The sequence below is a fragment of the Cydia fagiglandana genome, chromosome 25 (genome assembly GCF_963556715.1).
Source record: "Cydia fagiglandana chromosome 25, ilCydFagi1.1, whole genome shotgun sequence".
NCBI classification, from domain to species: Eukaryota; Metazoa; Arthropoda; class Insecta; order Lepidoptera; family Tortricidae; genus Cydia; species Cydia fagiglandana.
The window spans coordinates 8,863,913-8,884,426 of record NC_085956.1 but is presented as its reverse complement, the minus strand read 5'-3'; the positions used below and the strand labels follow the sequence as shown (position 1 = coordinate 8,884,426).

Sequence of the window (20,514 nt, the reverse complement as noted above, 5' to 3'; positions counted from 1 at the left end):
GAAATTCTGTATAGTACCAACCTGTTTCTTATTGACAAGGCCGGCGGCCTGGTTCTGCCTCGCGTAGCTGCCCTGAGGCCGGCAGGCAACAGTTTTCTAGAGAATCTAGAGCGTAGCGACGATTTTACAGAAGAATCAAGTGTTTTTAAAAGGCTGTTAGAGTGAAATTCTGTATAGTACCAACCTGTTTCTTATTGACAAGGCCGGCGGCCTGGTTCTGCCTCGCGTAGCTGCCCTGAGGCCGGCAGGCAACAGTTTTCTAGAGAATCTAGAGCGTAGCGACGATTTTACAGAAGAATCAAGTGTTTTTAAAAGGCTGTTAGAGTGAAATTCTGTATAGTACCAACCTGTTTCTTATTGACAAGGCCGGCGGCCTGGTTCTGCCTCGCGTAGCTGCCCTGCGGCCGGCAGGCAACAGTTTTCTAGATAATCTAGAGCGTAGCGACGATTTTACAGAAGAATCAAGTGTTTTTAAAAGGCTGTTAGAGTGAAATTCTGTGTTTTACCAACCTGTTTCTTATTGACAAGGCCGGCGGCCTGGTTCTGCCTCGCGTAGCTGCCCTGCGGCCGGCAGGCAACAGTTTTCTAGAGAATCTAGAGCGTAGCGACGATTTTACAGAAGAATCAAGTGTTTTTAAAAGGCTGTTAGAGTGAAATTCTGTGTAGTGTCCGACCGAAACATGTTTTTTTGCCGAAACCGAAACCGAATGTTCGGCTTTGGCCCCAGTTTCGGCCGAAACCGAAACCGAAACCGAACCTTTTGTTGACTTGTGAAAACCGTTGAAAATATGTCACAAAACCGCTTTTTAGAGGAGAGGCCAATTCGTAGAACCGAAAAGGATTTTACCGGGTTGGACTAAAGCAAAGGGGTTGCAGCACTTAGAAAAAAAATCATCAGAGTGATGTTATTATGATACCTATTTTTCATGATGTTATCCTAGAGAATACGCTAAAATAAGCATCAGCAAGCACCATTTTTTATTTTAGAGAAAAGTTATTCATACAAAACATGCTTATTTTAGCGTATTCTCTACGATAACACAATAAAAAATAGATGTTATAATGACACAACTGGAAATTTGTATTGTTCTAGATTTTTCCCAACTTTCGGTTCAAATATCTTGGCCATTTTCGATTTTAGAGAAAAGTTTTTCCTACGAAACATGCTTATTTTAGCGTTTTGATTGATTTTTTTCTGTCTTTTACGATTCCTATATATTTTGCAGTTTTGGTCAAAAAATTCTGATTTTTTGTGCACCCCGTTTGCTTTAGGCCGGCCCTAAAATACATACCAAGTGACTGTGAATATCCTCTATATAATGTTCAAAAATAATTAGCCAGAAATATTAAAAAATAAGAGAATTAGGTACTTGTTAGACTATGTTATTACATTTGTAATTTACTCACAAAGCCCTTACATTTGGTACCCCACATGGTATGTTTAAAAGAAAATAGTTTACAATTTTGTACTGCCGACTTTATAACGTCATAGAAACACATTCTACCACTTTATGAAGCGACAACATGCATTTGATAATCAGTAGACCATGCTGATTCCAACAATACCACTTGTCGGTATAAACCTTTTTAGTCCTACGAAAGTTGCTATTCTTCAACTTGGCCACTCCACTAGTTATACACATTAAGACTGCGTCGCCCGTCCAGTGACGCCTTGATTAGGGGAATTGTATTTTATAATAAATCAATTAATTTATTATGTATACATAAATCAGTATATTAATATTGTTGTCCTACTTGTTCCCCAACTTTAGATCTTTGTCACATGTTTAGTTTCATAGTACGAAGTACCAATTCGTAAGTTTCGGCCCGGCCGAAAGGTTCGGCCGTTTTTTGGCCGAAACCGAAACTACAGCCGAAACATGATTTTTTGGCCGAAACTGGCCGAAACCGAAACCGAAACCGAACCTTCGGTCGGACACTAATTCTGTGTTTTACCAACCTGTTTCTTATTGACAAGGCCGGCGGCCTGGTTCTGCCTCGCGTAGCTGCCCTGCGGCCGGCAGGCAACAGTTTTCTAGAGAATCTAGAGCGTAGCGACGATTTTTATAGAAGAATCTTGAGCTTAGTGTTTTTAGAGTGAAATTCTGTGTTTTACTAACCTGTTTATTATTGACAAGGCCGGCGGCCTAGTTCTGCCTCGCGTAGCTGCCCTGAGGCCGGCAGGCAACAGTTTTCTAGAGAATCTAGAGTGTAGCGATGATTTTTAGAGAAGAATCTTGAGCTTGGTTAGTGTTTTTAGAGTGAAATTATGTGTTTTACCAACCTGTTTCTTATTGACAAGGCCAGCGCCCCGGTTCTGCCTCGCGTAGCTGCCCCGAGGCCGGCAGGCAACAGTTTTCTAGAGAATCTAGAGTGTAGCGACGATTTTAGAGAAGAATCTTGACCTTAGTTAGTGTTTTTAGAGTGAAATTCTGTGTTTTACCAACCTGTTTCTTATTGACAAGGCCAGCGCCCTGGTTCTGCCTCGCGTAGCTGCCCTGCGGCCGGCTGTGCGAGGCGCCGCTGCCAGTAAACGTGTTCTGATGCACCGAGGTGCAGTAGTTGTATACATGACTGCGTTTTTGTTAAGGAAACCAAAAATACATACACACGGTGGCCAAAAAATAAGTGCATTCCCGTTGCCAGGGAGGTTTTAGGATTATACTCAGCAACTTTTACAATGGGACCAACCATGAAAGCGCGAATAAAAATTTGGCTGTTTCATACATTTTGCCGGTCCATTTTCTATGAGAGGTTAAATAATTTTTTTTGATATACAATCAGGAATATCGCTTTTTAGCAGACCACCAGGACCCGTAGAAAACATGCCAATCCCTAACGCTCCGTAGCGAACGAAACGCAACTGTCACCGTTAACACTACTAACGGCTCGGCCACGACATCGAGCGACTTGCGACGGCGGGAGCGATAACCATAGGTCGGAGCGAAAGGTCCGATCGCTGTGTCACGCTCCAACCTATAGTTATCGCTCCCGCCGTCGCAAGTCGCTCGATGTCGTGGCCGAGCCGTAATGGAAGAGTGATAGACACAAAACGATTCGACGGCGAAGCGCAAGCGTTTGTCACCTTGGCCAGGCGTGGCTCACTCCGCGATTTCGTCGCTTTGCTACAGGTAGCTAAAAGTACCGTTCCGTTCTGTCCCCAATTTTGGGGTTTGCCATAAGCCGCGCGTGGCGCTGTTTGGCTTGGATTCTGTGCTGATCGTAACAGACGCGTTTTGTTACAGTGAGTCTTCTGTACCTAGTACTATTATTTATTCTGTGCCTTGGCTAGGCCCCCTGTTGTTACCTAAAGAGAAGACGCTTACCACAATTTTCGTACATTAACCCACCTGTTACTATCTCTTTTGCACGCGCATAATAACATTGCTATCACGCTCACACTGACATTCTATTTCTATTCCAGAATGACTTTTTCTTGATTTCCGAGGCACGTTTTCTGCTTAGACTTTATTCATCTTATATGAAGTTACATTCTATGGAAAAGCCAAAAAAAAAAACCCCGATTTTAGGGTTAGTCCCATAGTAAAAGTAGCTCAGTTTAGCGAGTAAAATCAAGCCCTGGATTTAAAGCCCCATGGTCAGAGACATACGAGCCCCGATGCAAATGATTTCGTCTAGTTCCGCGCAACAATTTTGTTTATTTTAATAAATTTTACACATGAACATATAATGACCCAGTAATGGGAACCATAATAGCAATGTTTAATGTAGTTTATTTTGATCGTATAATAAAATAGCATGAGACTTTTATTGCTGAAAAAAAGACTTTTCAAAAACGTTGTCCAAATCATATTGTCCACTCCTACAGCACTGCTGCATGCATGGGCTCGAAACAAAATTGTCAGTACATTGGCAGAGCCCTATTGCTTTCCCTGGTAATAGCCCTTTTCACATATGTTGTAATCCTACCCGTCAAAAAAAAATAAAAAATCATTATTTTTTTTCTTTCAGTACAAACGGTATTTCTTGTATTTGGATTTAGTTATTGCAGAGTACTACCATATAAAATTAAATTACATTAGTATAAGCATTAAATATTAGTAATTTTTAAACAAAAACATTATTTTTGAACAAACGCGAGAACCTCAAAAAATGGGGTGTCCTGACGAAAACATATGCATCGGGGCTCGTACTGTATATCTTTGGTGAGAGTGATAGAAGACCACGAACCTACGGGGCCTTAAAGCTTGTAATAATAAAGGATACGTATACAGCTCCATGTATCTCTTTCTCTCCATATGTTGTTTCCTGTAGACATGCTCTATGCCCTCGCGCAGGTCGCCCCATATCTGAAAAACACATAAAAACGGTCACAAAAACACACACAAAAAAGGTGAAACGATTAAAGGACCCGCAGCAAACATAGGGAAAAAGTGGTTTCAGCAGGGGTGCGAAACTCCTGACTTCGGCCGAACTCGGCTCCGCTCGGCTCAGCATTGCTCCGAGCAATTATTAGGGTTGGCACCACTTGACTTCCTTTTGCGTGCACGACCACAGATAAGATAATCACTTGAATTTCGACAACCCTAAATAACCGAAAGGGATAGTGCCATATATTAGAAAGGGATAGCATGATTCGACCCTGAACCGCTGTCAAACTTCGGTTTGGTAGGAAGTTTCCTTTCTGTACGGCAGTACTATTATTTATTCTGTGGTTTCAGTCAATTCTCACGAAATTTTAGAATTACCTCCCTGAGACTAAATATACATCAGAATGTATACACGGTGTAACATGAGTAAACCGAATAATTTTAACAGCGTATTCCTGATCATATTTAGAGACAAAAATGTCCTATAAACTTTTTTGAAATTCGCCTAGTTTCAGAGATATTTTTATTTAAAAAAAAAGCAAGTTTTTATTGTTACATAGTGTAAAAGGCCTTTTTGATGGTGATGTTGCTGCTATGGGACGTAGTCTAAATATCCTTATTGATATATGTCAAAAAGTGACAAGTACAACTTTGCAAAAAGTAGGTTTTACGAAAAAAAAATGTAAAAATCAATTTTAAGTGACAAGTAACAAATAACATTTATTTTTTATGTAACATTCAAAAAATTGAAAAAAGAAAACAACAAAAAAAATATTTTTTTTGGCCAAATTGACCCAAACTCATATAACATTTTTTACTTCTTTTGACCTCAGAAATGCGTGGTTAAAATTATTCGGTTTCCTCATGTTACACCGTGTATACGAGGGGCAAACTGAAAGTGTTTAGAATAGAAAAAGCTGAAGTAATTAGGACGTTACTCTTTATTTTAATGCGTGCTTTATCTCTTTCTGACCACGCGTACAAATTTTCATTAGGATAGGATTACCCTGAAGCGGACACAGCTCATTCTTCCAATGCCTTTTTTGTATGGCGATTTTAGGTTCTCGGAGGTTTTGTATGAAATTCATGAGGTACCCATCGGGATTCAAGCTTTTTTGACACAAAATAATTTAAGCAAGATTTTTTTAACAGTGTCATATGAATACTGAGGGATATCAAAAACTACTGATATACAATACAATACAATACAATACAAATACTCTTTATTGCACACCTCATTACAGAAAACAATACAAATAATACAGGAAGAAGAGGTTAAACAACAGGCGGTCTTATCGCTAAAAAGCGATCTCTTCCAGACAACCTTTAGGTAGCGGAAATTAATAAATTTATGTCATGTCAGTAGGTGTTTCAAATTCAATATAAGAATTTCAGCACAGAAAAACACAATACAAAACAGAATAAAAGTATAACATACAAATAAAAATAAAATAAAATAAGATTTATATAAATACACATATTATACATACATAAAATTAAAATTTTTTGCCAGTATTTTTTATTAACCGCACAACTGTGCGATGTAAACTTTTGACGTCACTCTTGAATGACATGCTTCTCTATGATCATCCGTTGAATAACTACAAAAGCGATTAAATGTGTAATTTAAAAAATAAACAGACGTACAAGAACTAGGGTTCATTATGAAACTATAACTGAAGCCTACTGTAACTCTGGTGTTGGCTGAGCCCACAATGAAAATCGTTATAAATAGTAATACGAAAAAATTCTTAGGTCGAAATTGGAATAACGCTCGACGTACAATTTCCAAATTGCCATCAATCCTGAAACACAGATAACGACCAAATTGCATATACCTCAAAAAAAGTATAAAGAGTTATATTTTCATAAATAATATGCCTCTTTTTGTTATATGATCTCTAAGTAGCCTTTTCTAAGAACTTTCAGAGTTGCCTACGTATTCGTTCCAATCTAATTAGTAAGCGTAAGTGTTGCTACTATTCTACACGTCAAACATCTATGAAATTATGGAGTATGAATAACACTTGCACTGCGTGGGCTATCAAAATCGCTGCAGACTTTTCTTGGTCTAACTCTATAAATATATGCCATTTTCGAAATGTATACCTATAGTTCGTTTTTTTAGCATTAGAAAGAACTTGAAAGAAGGTAAGCGATTTTGACATGTCTTTTAATTGAAAAACGCTTTTTGAAAATCAGTAACTCATACTTATGAAAGCAGAAGAATATAAATGATCGTATTGGATTCATAATTGTTACATATTTGCCGTAACTTATTTTTAAGATGTGTTTTTCAATTAAAAGACACATCAAGATTGTTCACTTATTTCTAATGCTAAAAAAAACGAACTATACTAATCTACGAAACGCGATCTAGGTCAGCCACAAGCCGTGTTCCGATTTTACAATATCGATCCAGACGTATAATCAATAATTGCACAGATCGTATTTAAATTAGCAAAGAACAGTTGTGATCTTAGAGGATATAACCAACGGAGACGCCATGTCTATACAGGGTGAAATTTAAATCACTGGCCATATTCATTCCCGGCACTAGGTTACACTTAAGGAATCGATTTAGCGAAAAAAAAGGTACACTTTTTTTTAATTTTCATTTTTCAATTTTTAAATATTTTCCACGAGTCGTGGTCACCCTATTACCACAAATGTAAACAAACCTAATAGTAGGTTTTAACAACAACATCAGCAAAACCCTTATCTGACCTTCACTAAACCTTATAATCGTTGCAATAGGGTCCACCTATACTCTGTATCTTTAGGTATTTAAATAAAAGTAAACAAAATTTACCCTCAAGTGGCTCCTTAAACCAGTTGAGGGTAGAAGAAAACATTACACGATCAAATAAAATAGGTTAAAGTCAGGTCGTTCAGTGACTGATCCAGGCGGTTTTGTAATTGGTCGGTTAAAAATAAATGTTATAATTACCCGAAAATGTACAAATTGTTTGTTTACTTTTATTTAAATACCTAAAAATACAGACTATAGTTAGTGTTGCCGACGGTAGGCAGGTTTATCAATTTCGAGGGTAGTCTAAACTAAACCATTCCGCGCTAGCGGTAAACATAACGGTAAGCATAAATGATTAGTCACTCGTCACTCGCCAACCTTAAAATAATAATCGCGCGCGTACTAAGGTTAAAAAAATGTTTTCGAACCGGGAATATTACGAAGTGGTACGGTGTTATTTATTAAGTGGTGAGTGTTTACGTGGTGCACAAAGATTATACGAAATGGAATCCGTTCCACGCCTTCGCGGACAAGGATTGAATCCAAGAGTACCATCTCGTGGGACTTTCGTTAATTGCGTCGATTTTTAATCAAATGTACGTAAGTTGATTCAATTTTTTAAATACGCCTGAATGCAAAGATTCCTGACCTAGTTTTTACTCATTGTTTTTAAGCCACGGACGTTTTGTTAATAATCATTAGTCAGAAATAACATTTTAGATTAAAAATGGGTTACCTTTGCATTTTGACGGTTCTAAGCCCGTTAATATGAAAGGAAAAATTTGCAACTTATGTAGGTAATCTCGCTGCAATAGGGTTCATAATTGGTGACGCGATTGCAAACAGCGAGAGGGGCGGGGTGTCAATGACCTTAACTGATAAGAGAGAAGCGGGTGTAGTGGGTAGTTGTCGGTTCACCATAACGTACGAGGTTTTTAGGACAACTTGATGATGAGTTATTTCGAAAAAAATGTACTGAGCGGTATTAAAAGAAAAAACACGTGTTTAATATTTTTTCGAGTTCTTTCGGTTGTTTTAATTTGGCCAGTGAATTAAATTTCACCCTGTATAATAATTCTCGGTACAAAATGCGGGGGAGGGTCACATCAAATGTATAGGTACGTCATGTCAGATTTAAACGTCAGTCCATACATGTGGTTGACATGTGGTTGACCATCGGCCGCCTATTTTCGACAGAGGGGAACACCTGTTAATGACCACTCCGTTTGGTTACATTCTCTAAGGTTGTGATGGCGAAACTGTGGAAAGTGTGTCAACAGTGACGTCTGTTTGTATAGTCTGTATTTTTAGGTATTTAAATAAAAGTAAACAAACAATTTGTACATTTTCGGGTAATTATAACATTTTTTATTGGTTAACCGACCAATTACAAAACCGCCTGGATCAGTCACTGAACGACCTGACTTTAACCTACATTATTTGATCGTGTAATGTTTTCTTCTACCCTCAACTGGTTGAAGGCCACTTGAGGGTAAATTTTGTTTACTTTTATTTAAATACCTAAAGATACAGAGTATAGTTTTAGCTAATTGAGAACAGATTGTTACTTTTTACCCGATAACGCGTCGCAAAGGAGGGTAATGTGTTCTTTTTGGGGGTTCTGTACATAAGGGTAGATTCGGGACTCTATTACTAAAGGCCTGTGCACACCGGCTGCGTGTGCGTGCCGTGCGCGTGCGCGTGCGGCGTTGTAGTATACAGATCCTTATAAGAGACGGCACACCGCTTGCGTGACGTGTGCGTACACGGCTACACGCGCAAGTGAACGTCACGCACACGCAAGCCGGTGTGGCTCGGCCTTAAGTGTCCACTGTCCGTTTGTCTGTCACCACGGTGTATCTCATGAACCGTGATAGCTAGGCAGTTGAAATGTTCACAGATGACAATACTAAAGACAGAATCTACTAAATATGTGTATAAAATGCGAGAGTTAAAGTGTTATTTGTGTGACTTAGACGTATCATTTTGTATGGGGACAGTGAATGTGTTAAGATATTAATATAAATCTTATAACCAGAGGACATAACCAAACAGAGTAGCCATTAACAGACATTCCCCTTTGTCGAAAATATGCGGTCAATAGTCATACACATTGTAAGGACTGCCGCGTGACGTTTATCTGACATGGCTATTTTAATGTTACGTATAAATTTGACGTGCCTCTCCCCCGCAAAAATCGGCAGACTGTTTTGTACAGAAAATTACAGACAAGGCGTCTCCGTTTGGCTATATCCTCCAAGATATATATCTTACCTGATCCAAATCGATTTGCTTCAGCGGCGGCGGCGGTTTCAAGCTGACACCACTCATTGTGAACTCATAAACAAACTAAATGATTAATTAACTAAATAATTAATTAACACTGATTAACGTGTATATAAACTAGCGGCTATACACAGAGATCACAGATTATATTGTTATTTACAATAACATAATTTGATTGCTGGGGTTTTCTGTAACAAAGAGAAGAATATTCGTTAATTTGATAAATATTTTAATCAAGATGTATAAATACATACATATCTAATTTTGCATTCATAGTTCTGACCTGAATGCTAACTTTTTTCAGTGGCGCATTTGCAGTCTTTGCCGCCCTAGGCCTCAGGCCCTGTAGCCACCCCTTTCTCAGCACATATTGACTACATTTTTAGTTATTTCTTGTTATCTTCAGCATATCTTTTGTCACAATTTGCGCACCCAAAAAACTTGCCGTCCTAGGCCCGGGCCTACTTGGCATTAGGGCAAATCCGCCACTGCCTATATTGTGTAGTATGTAATATTTTGTTATTTCGAGACTTATGTTATTTAGCATTGTTTTATTTACTATATATAGTTGGTCAAACCAATTAGTCAGTCAGTAAGAACCAGGAAAACTATACTCATCCTTTTCTTTTGGGTGCTAGTACTAGTGTAAGACAAAAGTAGTATGATTCTTGTCTATGATGGAAATGAGACAGTCCTTTCACAAACTATAGTATCCCTAAGATGAAACAGTAGCCACTGAATCTCTTAGATATTGTAATGTAAACAATAAACTTACACTCTTTGTGGCGTACAATGAATAACATTTGAATAACTTTTACATACTGTATTGCTTTGATAAACATTACAATGCTCGACATGTTGTATAATATGATTGCCATCTCTGTTACTCCATTTAATTTAGCAATTTGTGTGTACATCTTATAACAATGCATTGCAACATTCATATTGCATCAGTTCTGTTCTACACAAATTAAAAAAAAAACCTTAGTCTTTGGTCATGACATACTGGTTAAATAGACATGATTAACTGAACCACTGGGCTGTAACCAAGTAAAAGGGGTTTAAAAAACTTTCCCACTTATAGTGCACCAGTAGACACCAGTTATATAAATCTATAAGTAAATCAGTCTACAGCATAACAGTTAAACAGGATAAAGATCTAGTCAGGTAGCATTTTTTATTCAGCCTACATAATGCATTGGCTGTTTATCATATTGTCTTGTCTAAACAAGTCTTTAAAAAAATAGGTTTTGATGTGAAATACGTAATTCCACTTTCGAATCTACCCACTTAAATACAACTTCCAATTTATTTGAGAAAATACAGAATCAAAACTTAATGACAAAAAGTAAAAGTACGTCTCAGTCTCACAAAGGATTGAGATTTAGCAACCAAAGAAGGGAATGGAAACATGTTTTTTTATTTCTTCCTTACCTATTCTTGATTCGACACCACTTCTTTGTATGTCGAAATATCTCATGGCACTATTGATATACACTTAATATTAGACTAAAACAATGACTTAGACTAAAATAACTGTACAAATATGTCGATTCGATTCCTTTTTACAAAGATGTGAACATTAGAATGACAAGCTGTATTATACTACAAAATTTAACAGATGTCTGATTACAAGGTGCGCAATAGACAGATGTGTATGATAATTTAGTCAGGTAATACTTACATTAGTTTTACACTGTCATCGACCACATTTCACTTCACTTCAGATCTAGCACACACCACAATTAAATGCGAGGTTTATTAACTATATATATTTAAGCACTAATTGATACAAACATTCAATATTGCAAATAAAGTTTGGTCTTTCGATTGATCATTTCACGCACGTAGAGAAAAAAGAACACGAACAGACAGATTTTTGGGTTTTGTTTATTTTCCGCCAGATGACGCCCTACAGGTGCGTTCAATACCGTTTGAAGAAAGTGAAAGGGCGTACCGTTTTCATTGTCATTCAAACGATTTCTTTTGTAACTTCTAACAAATAGATAATCAAATCTGTTACCACACGCAAGAAGAATTATTTTATTTATTAATTTTACAATAAATAATACATTTATTTATTGACAGAAGACAATAAAATTAACCATGCGTAAAAATAAATAATGTTGGGTTAAAAAAGGAATGACCTTCTTCATCCTAGCAACACTACGACAGCTGTCAATTTTATTTGTACAGTCGCCATCAGATATATCTGAGCGGTCAAGGCGCTCACAAATATCTATACACGCCTCTATTGTCAAGGTGTTAGAGTGCGTGTTCAGATATTGTGAACACCTCGGCCGCTCCGATATATCTGATGGCGACGACTGTACATTTCGCTTGATTTCACCCAATCCGGCCACCCATCTCGCTTCATCTCACAAGTTTTTGTTTTTGTAACTTTGCGCTGGCCCAGTTTTACGCTTTATTTTCCTTATTAGCATACACACAATAACTTAAACTTCAGCTTATATCTCACATTACACACAAAATGTGCTACGTGATCATCACAGGGCGGAGTTTAGCTTGGCTCCTGCTGAGTTTGGTAGCATTTATGCTAATTCTTTCCGGTATAATGACTCCCAAGTGGTTGTTAGGGCAGCCTATGGTGCAAAATAGGGATAATATTACTGGATTCTACGTCCCTAGTGTCGGGATATACAATAGGTGAGCGTCTAAACTTATTTTAAACTTAGTTTCGGTTCAGAAGTTTAACTTGAATAAAATAAGTTTCTCAGTATGCTTTTAAGGAGAATGCTTGTAAACTGACGAGAAATAAAGTTGGATAAGTCTGTCTTAACGAAGGAAGCTGTTAATATTTGTTATAACTGTCATGAGTTATTAATTTAAGTATCTAGTTTCTAAGAAATGATAAATATACCAAACTATTACAATAAATCATACTTAAACGTAACTATACACTTTGAATAATTTTACGGTTTAGACTCACTTGTTTTTAGTCACTCGCGCGACATGTTTCGGAGAGCCTAGGTCTCCTTTCTCAAGCACTAACAGTGCTCAAATGTTAGTATGCCTCACAACAGTTTAAATTCAACTATACACTTATTCAACTCTGTTATTTGTACCTAAGCAATTTTTCAATCACTTAAGCTTTAATGCTCCTTCTTTTGCTAGTGCGTGCCAGTTGGAATTATTATTATATAATTATAGGCGAGCAGCTATTTAGCTGATGAGCCTATGTCACACAGTGTTCAGTACTCTATAGTTCAAAGTTTGTAAAGTCATATCACATCACTAGTAACATCAGTCTAACTTATTGTTTAAAAGCCACTTGTCCAATCTGTTTTTAAACACATTGACCGAAGGAGCAGTCACAACACTATCCGGTAGACGGTTCCAAGCCGCCACGACACGGTTGGACAAGGAATGATATGCAGCTTTAGTAGTAGTGGGAGTGCGAACAATTCTTAGGCTGTGACCTCGGGTCTCGCGGCTGATAGTTCTTATATTGATTAAATCGTGAATGTCAGGGAGGTTGTAACAAATTAGATTGTACTAGTTTAGCAATTAAGCATTAAAGTTTAACAATTAAGGGATATACTTCAATAATCATTGAACTTATTTATTTGGTATGGAATTAAACATTTAATTCATTTAATGAAATAAATAAATATTTAACAATAAATATCATCTGCTTGTTTGCTGACGATTACATTAAAAAAAAACTTACATAGATACTATAGAACCTAGCCCCAAACTAAGCAAAGATTGTAGAGTCTGTTCGGAAAGAGAAGAGTCGTGGAATATATTGGGCCCGATACATTTCACGACTCTTCTCTTTCCGCACAGACTCTACTATGGATACTAGGCAACAATATACATACATACATATATGTATAGATAAATACATACTATAAATAGAAAACAGACTCGGAAACAAAAATCTGTGTTCATCACGCAACTAAAAGCCCGTACCGGGATTTGAACCTGGGACCATTGGCTTCATGGGCAGGGTCACTACCCCCTAGGCCAGATTGGTCGTCAACAATATGTTGATTTAATAAATAAATATTATAAATAAATAAATATTATATTAAGCAGTGGTGGACTTTCAATCCGGAGGTCGCGGGTTCAAACCCCGGCTCGTACCAATGAGTTTTTTGGAACTTATGTACGAAATATCATTTGATATTTACCACTAGCTTTTCGGTGAAGGAGAAAAACATCGTGAGGAAACCTGCATACATCTGCAAAGAAATTCAAAGGTATGTGAAGTCCCCAATCCGCATTGGGCTAGCGTGGGGACTATAGCCCAAGCCCTCTCGCGCATGAGAGGAGGCCTGTGCTCAGCAGTGGGACGTATAAAGGCTTAAATGATGATGATGATGATGATAGGACATTTTTATACAAAATTTTGATTTAATCACAAATTAACATATAAACATCCAATCATACACATAATTACCTTAAAAAGCAAATAATTCACATATTTCAGATGCCTGCGTATAAAGGATAGCCACGATGACTGTGGTTCTTTCTCATTCTACGGGTTCGCCACTGATCCGAGCCGCTACCCCACCCCATGGAAAGCCGCATTATTCTTCTTATCTTTATGTAAGTACTTTTTTAGGGTTCCGTAACTCAAAAGGAAAAAATGGAACCCTTAGGGCCACTTGTACCATCCCACTAGCTCGGGGTTAAGCAGTTAAGCCGTTAACCCAATGTCTAATTGTATTGGTAACCATGGTATAACTCCAGGTTTAACCGGTTAACCCCGGGTTACTAGGATCGTGCAAGTAGCGCTTATAGGATCACTTTTTTGTCCCTCCGTCCGGCTGTCTGTCAAGACCCTGTATGTCGGGAATGCGTGGAGATATTGAGTTGTAATTAAGACCATATGCTGAGGTCTATAGTTCCTTGAAGTTGTGAAAAAATCAAACTTTTAAGTTAACTGAAATATAAAAAAAGATACGGCCGTTTATGGCGCAAAAAAACGTAATTTCGATACTCAAGGGAATCCAAACTTATAGGATTCACGCTTAAAACGAATTAGATGAAAGCTAGTATAGGTACCTACATAGTTTGAGACCTAGACAAGGACATAGGACCGTTTTTAGGGTTCCGTACCCAAAGGGTAAAACGGGACCCTATTACTAAGACTGCTGTCCGTCCGTCTGTCTGTCACCAGGCTGTATCTCACGAACCGTGATAGCTAGACAGTTGAAATTTTCACAGATGATGTATTTCTGTTGCCGCTATAACAACAAATACTAAAAACAGAATAAAATAAAGATTTAAATGGGGCTCCCATACAACAAACGTGATTTTTGACCGAAGTTAAGCAACGTTGGGCGGTTGGTCTATGGTCAGTACTTGGATGGGTGACCGTTTTTTTTTGCATTATGGTACGGAACCCTTCGTGCGCGAGTCCGACTCGCACTTGCCCGGTTATTGTTATAAATCATCATCATTCTACGCACAGATGAATAACCGGCAAACATTTGAATAAGAATGTATAGTGTTACTAGTTCTAATATATTATATAAATAGTATTTTTGACGTACAATACAGCCTCTGTTAACATTATTTGTATGCCGTGACTGTTTAGTTTATTTAGATATAGGTATATTATTCAGTTATCATGCTTGTAAAAATTGTCTTATACTTACCAAGTACATTGTATTTCCTTATTGTTAGGTATACAACAATATTAGGGGCACAGAATAAGTTAATAGTATTATCATACGGAACGGCCACTCACCGCCCCGCCCCGACTCGCATTACCTCGCCCCGCGACTGGCCGCGACATGAATCTGGCGGACTTCTGGCGTCCTCTCAGTAAAGCGACTTACCCACACATACACATTTACACAATGCGCGTGTACAGACGTGCCGCGCACACATATAAACGCAAATGATTTTTGATGTATGGCGTGTCCGCCTTGTAATAGGGGGATGATTCTTAAAGAACAATTGCGTCATAGCCGTTATTCCATCTCACACTTGCACGGTAGGAGTGGTCAAGAACGCGAGTCCGACTCGCACTTGGCCGGTTTTTTATGGGTTATGGAAATTGATCTTAATTATAATACATTAAACCAAGAAAAGTCTGCAACAATTTTGACAACACACGCAGAGCGAGTGTTATATACGTCATAGAAGTCTGACGTTTAAAATAACACTTGCACTGCGTGTGCTATGTAAATCATTGAAGACTCGTCTTGGTCTGACTCCAATAGGGAATATTAGGCAAAGTTCTGCATAGGTGGCACCACTAGCACATATAGTAAACAAACCTCATTGAGATCATCAATGACACATCATGCGTCACTAGGTCAATCACATGGCCTACCGTGAAACACAACAGTCGAAAGTTCGGTTTCTGCCTCTCTATCACTCTTGCTTATTCGATCGATAAAGAGGCAGATAAAGAAATTCTGCTTTTCGCGTTTCGCGGTAGGCCACCTGTAAACAAACCGCCTTGGTGCATCAATGTCATAGTGAAAACTTATCAAAAACTGTTTAAGGCCTAGTATGTACTATGTATAAGTTACTGTATGGTTTACTAAACAAATTGTGACATTAGGCACTGTAACATGAATGAAGCAAAAAATCGTATACTAAACCTGGTAAAGTCTTGGAACTACGAGGAATCAGAAGCAATTCTGAATCCTTCCCAAGTGAGTCCTAACTCCACGTACTCATAGGTTTACTCCCTCATTCCTCCTCTAGTTCAGTTTCAGTTTCTCACAGCGCTTTTCGGACACACTTAAATCTAACAAACTTCTGCAGTCATTACATTCTTAGATTTCATTCCCACACTTCTCACTCCCTTCTCACTACAAGCTTAGGTACACACACACAAGTTCACACTCCTCTTTCTTTCCTAATTCCTATTCTTATGTTTAATATAATTCCTATTCTTATGTTTATTATATTGGTATCTCGCGATGATCATGACCCCCGCGACACAGACCATGCCTAGTGCGGGGTTCACTGTAATGTGCTTGTTAAACTTTTATTGTGAATAAAAATATTGTTATTGTTATTAATTAGTGTTGCACTCTGGTGGCAGAACATTGCAGTAATACTCCCTATTATCAAAGACATATATAACTCCGTATAAGATAAATAAAGTCTAAGAAAAAAAGTGCCTCGGAAATCAAGAAAAAGTCATTCTCGAATAGATGGCGCCATTACCTTTGTAGTAGAAGAGTCGGCCGCAAATTTTCTAACCGACTTGATACCACGATGAAATGCACAATGGTTTCCCATAAAAGTGATGCTAAGTCCGAATTCGATAGTCTGCCACGGCGGAACTTGCCGAAAGTACGAAAAAGAAGGCCACTTCCGGTGCGAAAAAAGGGGGCTGATTTAACCCATCTGATACCGAAATAATAGTTATGGCAGCAGTTAGAAATTTACATGTAGACACATAAAAGCGAAGTCTGCCAGTATTTTTTTTGCCGGAAGTGCTTGGCAGACGCTCTCAAAGGTGGCCAACGGGACCCCTAATTTAACCCATCTGATACCACCATGAAACCAATTCCAGTCGATAGGTATGAACCCTCATGTCAGGAATATATAAGTCTGCCAAGGCTTTTCCTGCCGAAACACCTTGGCAGACGAGATTATGTAAGCAAGGTCGGCATCGGTTACCCTACACTAACCCATCTGATACCACCATGAAACCAATTCCAGTCGGTAGGTACGAACCCCCATTTTAGGAATATATAAGTCTGCCAAGGTTTTTCCTGCCGAAACACCTTGGCAGACGAGATTATAAACAAGATGACCATCGGTTACCGTACACTAACCCATCTGATACCGCCATGAAACCAATTCCAGTCGGTAGGTATGAACCCTCATTTCAAGAATATATAAGTCTGCCAAGGCTTTTCCTGCCGTAACACCATGGCAGACGAGATTATGTAAGCAAGGTCGGCATCGGTTACCCTACACTAACCCATCTGATACCACCATGAAACCAATTCCAGTCGGTAGGTATGAACCCCCATTTTAGAAATATATAAGTCTGCCAAGGTTTTTCCTGCCGAAACACCTTGGCAGACGAGATTATAAGCAAGATGACCATCGGTTACCGTACACTAACCCATCTGATACCACCATGAAACCAATTCTAGTCGGTAGGTATGAAGCCTCATTTCAGGAATTTATAAGTCTGCCAAGGCCTTTCCTGCCGAAACACCTTGACAGACGAGATTATGTAAGCAGCATCCACATACGAGGGATCCGTATTTTGGGATTATACAGATTACGGACATTATTAATAGCTGTAGGCTTATTTATTACTTTATGCTATATATTTGTATATAATTAGGTTACTAATAAAATATATTTATAATTTATTAAACCTAAACTTAATACATTGGGAATTCATTACCTGCTTACGGCAGTAGTAGGGATAAGTGGGTGAGTTCTGGCTCACTGAGCCAGGCCAACAGTCCCTCCCCCTTTTTTCCCTTGTTGAGGCCCTGCAACCTTGCCTTGAACCCAAACTAATGTCATTGTAGCTCGAATCTAACCTAATCTATTTTTATTGCTTTTAGAATATTTCAATTATCTACTTTTGCAAAGTTAAAGGTTGAAATCTCTATTTCGCAAAATGGAATTTTAATGTGACTTTAACGTATGTGCAGTCTACTTAGTAATTGGGTTTAAAGATATAAAAACACACATTTTATTTCCTATCCTAAGTATCCTATCCTAAGTTTATTCAAATAATATTCTGAACATATATAGTAATTAGACTGGTCATATTTTTCATAAAATCGATTTCGACTGGCAAAGCATATTACTTTTTGGCAACCGGGTTTTTTAACCTAATTAGACCCCGCTGAATCCGAATTTGCCGGTTGCTCGATCGAAATCTTGACCGGAAGTGAGATATTTCACATTAAAGGTCCCTTTTTTTCGTTTTTCGTAAATAACTCTTAAACGGTGGCACATAGCAAAAAATGTTCTATTACATAAGTATTCTGCATAAAATTGCCTACAAGAAAGATTCAGTACAATTTTTCGCTAGGATCAATATCCAAAGAGATTTTAACGCGGGAAATTTAATTATAATCACTTCTAAGGTCCCGTTTTTTAGGGTTTCGTAAATAACTCATAAACGGTGGCCAATATCAAAAAATGTTGTTAGACGTTAATAATTTACACAAAATTTTGAACAAAAAGATTCAGTACACTTTTTGCAGGGATCAATATTTAAAAAGATAATAAAGAGGGAAAGTTAATTATAATAAATTCTAAGGTTCCTTGTTTTTATTTTTTCGTTAATAATTTGAAAACTATGATTAATAGCAAAAAAAATCTTATACACAAATAATAAACGTAAAATTTCCTACAAGAAACATGCAGAACACTTTTCGCTAGGATCAATATTTAATTAGTTAATTAATTATAATCAATTTTAAAGTCCCTTTTTAGTTTTTTGTAAATAACTCGTAAACGGTGTCCCATAGCGAAATAGGTTTTTAAGAATAAATTATCTACATAAAATTTCCTCCAAAAAACATCTAGAACACTTTTCTCTAGGATCAATATTTCAAGGGATATTAAAGGAAGAAAGTTAATTACAATCAGTTCACAGGTCACTTTTTTTAGTTTTTCGTAAATAACTCGTAAACGGTGGCCCGTTGCAAAACAATATTCTACATAAATATTAAACATAAAATTGTCCACAAAAAAGGTTCTGTACACTTTTTCGCTACGATCAATATTTAAACAGATATTAAAGGGGGTAAGTTAATTATAATCAATTTCCAGGTCCCTATTTTTAGGATTTCGCAAATGACTCGTAAAATAAGGCTCATAGCAAAGTAAGTTCTTAATGTTCTTGTAAATAAATAATCGATATAAAATTTTCTACGAAAGACATATGGAACACTTTTCTCTTTTTAGGGTTCCTTACCTCAAAATGAATAAAAACCGGCCAAGCGCGAGTCGGACTCGCGTTGCAAGGGTTCCGTACACTACCCAATTTTTAACAGTGTATTTTATATATGTGAAACGCGAGTGAATTGCCTTTAAAAAACCTGTAGGGATCGGTTCAAAAACTATAAGTAATGTCCGACTCGCGCTTGACTGCATAATTCTAATAGGTTTTCCTGTCATCTATAGATTCTATTCTGTGTATCTTTTCAAAATTTTAGACCCAGTAGTTTCGGAGACAAAGCCCCCTTCCCCAAAATAAAACATTAAAATACAAAAAAATACTACCCCCCCCCCCCCCTTTATCTCCGAAACTACTGGGTCTAAATTTTGAAAATAAAATAAAATAAAATAGTTCTTTACCTATATAGACGTAAACCTAAAAATAGAGACCTGGAAATTGATTATAATTAACTTACCCCCTTTAATACCTCTTTAAATATTGATCGGAGCGAAAAAGTGTACAGAACCTTTTTTGTGGACAATTTTATGTTTAATATTTATGTAGAATATTGTTTTGCAACGGGCCACCGTTTACGAGTTATTTACGAAAAACTAAAAAAAAGTGACCTGTGAACTGATTGTAATTAACTTTCTTCCTTTAATATCCCTTGAAATATTGATCCTAGAGAAAAGTGTTCTAGATGTTTTTTGGAGGAAATTTTATGTAGATAATTTATTCTTAAAAACCTATTTCGCTATGGGACACCGTTTACGAGTTATTTACAAAAAACTAAAAAGGGACTTTAAAATTGATTATAATTAATTAATTAATTAAATATTGATCCTAGCGAAAAGTGTTCTGCATGTTTCTTGTAGGAAATTTTACGTTTATTATTTATGTATAAGATTTTTTTTGCTATGAATCATACTTTTCAAATTATTAACGAAAAAATAAAAACAAGGAACCTTAGAATTTAGTATAATTAACTTTCCCTCTATATTATCTTTTTAAATATTGATCCCTGCAAAAAGTGTACTGAATCTTTTTTGTTCAAAATTTTGTGTAGATTATGAACGTCTAATAACATTTTTTGATATTGGCCACCGTTTATGAGTTATTTACGAAAACCTAAAAAACGGGATCTTAGAAGTGATTATAATTAAATTTCCCGCGTTAAAATCTCTTTTAATATTGATCCTAGCGAAAAATTGTACTGAATCTTTCTTGTAGGCAATTTTATGCATATTACTTATGTAATAGAACATTTTTTGCTATGCACCACC

The 20,514-nt window shown here is 37.2% G+C and overlaps 2 protein-coding genes across 5 annotated transcripts in view; one reads left to right on the top strand and one right to left on the bottom strand.

Moving 5' to 3' along the window:
* The window catches only part of LOC134677003 (cullin-1), a 42,648-nt gene extending 31,373 nt beyond the window's left edge, over positions 1 to 11,275 (bottom strand). The window contains exons 1-5 of one of the 4 annotated variants that reach the window (XM_063535397.1): positions 11,054 to 11,275; positions 9,358 to 9,557; positions 4,228 to 4,310; positions 2,536 to 2,574; positions 2,285 to 2,321 (exon numbers count right to left, since the gene is read on the bottom strand). In XM_063535397.1, coding sequence (XP_063391467.1) covers positions 2,285 to 2,321; positions 2,536 to 2,574; positions 4,228 to 4,310; positions 9,358 to 9,414 — 216 coding nt within the window. In that variant the 5' untranslated portion in view covers positions 9,415 to 9,557; positions 11,054 to 11,275. Of the gene's footprint in view, positions 1 to 2,284; positions 2,322 to 2,447; positions 2,575 to 4,227; positions 4,311 to 9,357; positions 9,558 to 10,803; positions 10,977 to 11,053 lie in introns of those variants that run through there. The other 3 variants (XM_063535396.1, XM_063535394.1, XM_063535395.1) reach the window with 3 other exon arrangements.
* Positions 11,276 to 11,728: 453 nt separating this feature from the next.
* Positions 11,729 to 20,514, top strand: part of LOC134677090 (LHFPL tetraspan subfamily member 2a protein) — a 28,290-nt gene continuing 19,504 nt past the window's right edge. The window contains exons 1-2 of the mRNA XM_063535540.1: positions 11,729 to 12,036; positions 13,826 to 13,944. Coding sequence (XP_063391610.1) covers positions 11,861 to 12,036; positions 13,826 to 13,944 — 295 coding nt within the window. The 5' untranslated portion in view covers positions 11,729 to 11,860. The remainder of the gene's footprint in view (positions 12,037 to 13,825; positions 13,945 to 20,514) is intronic.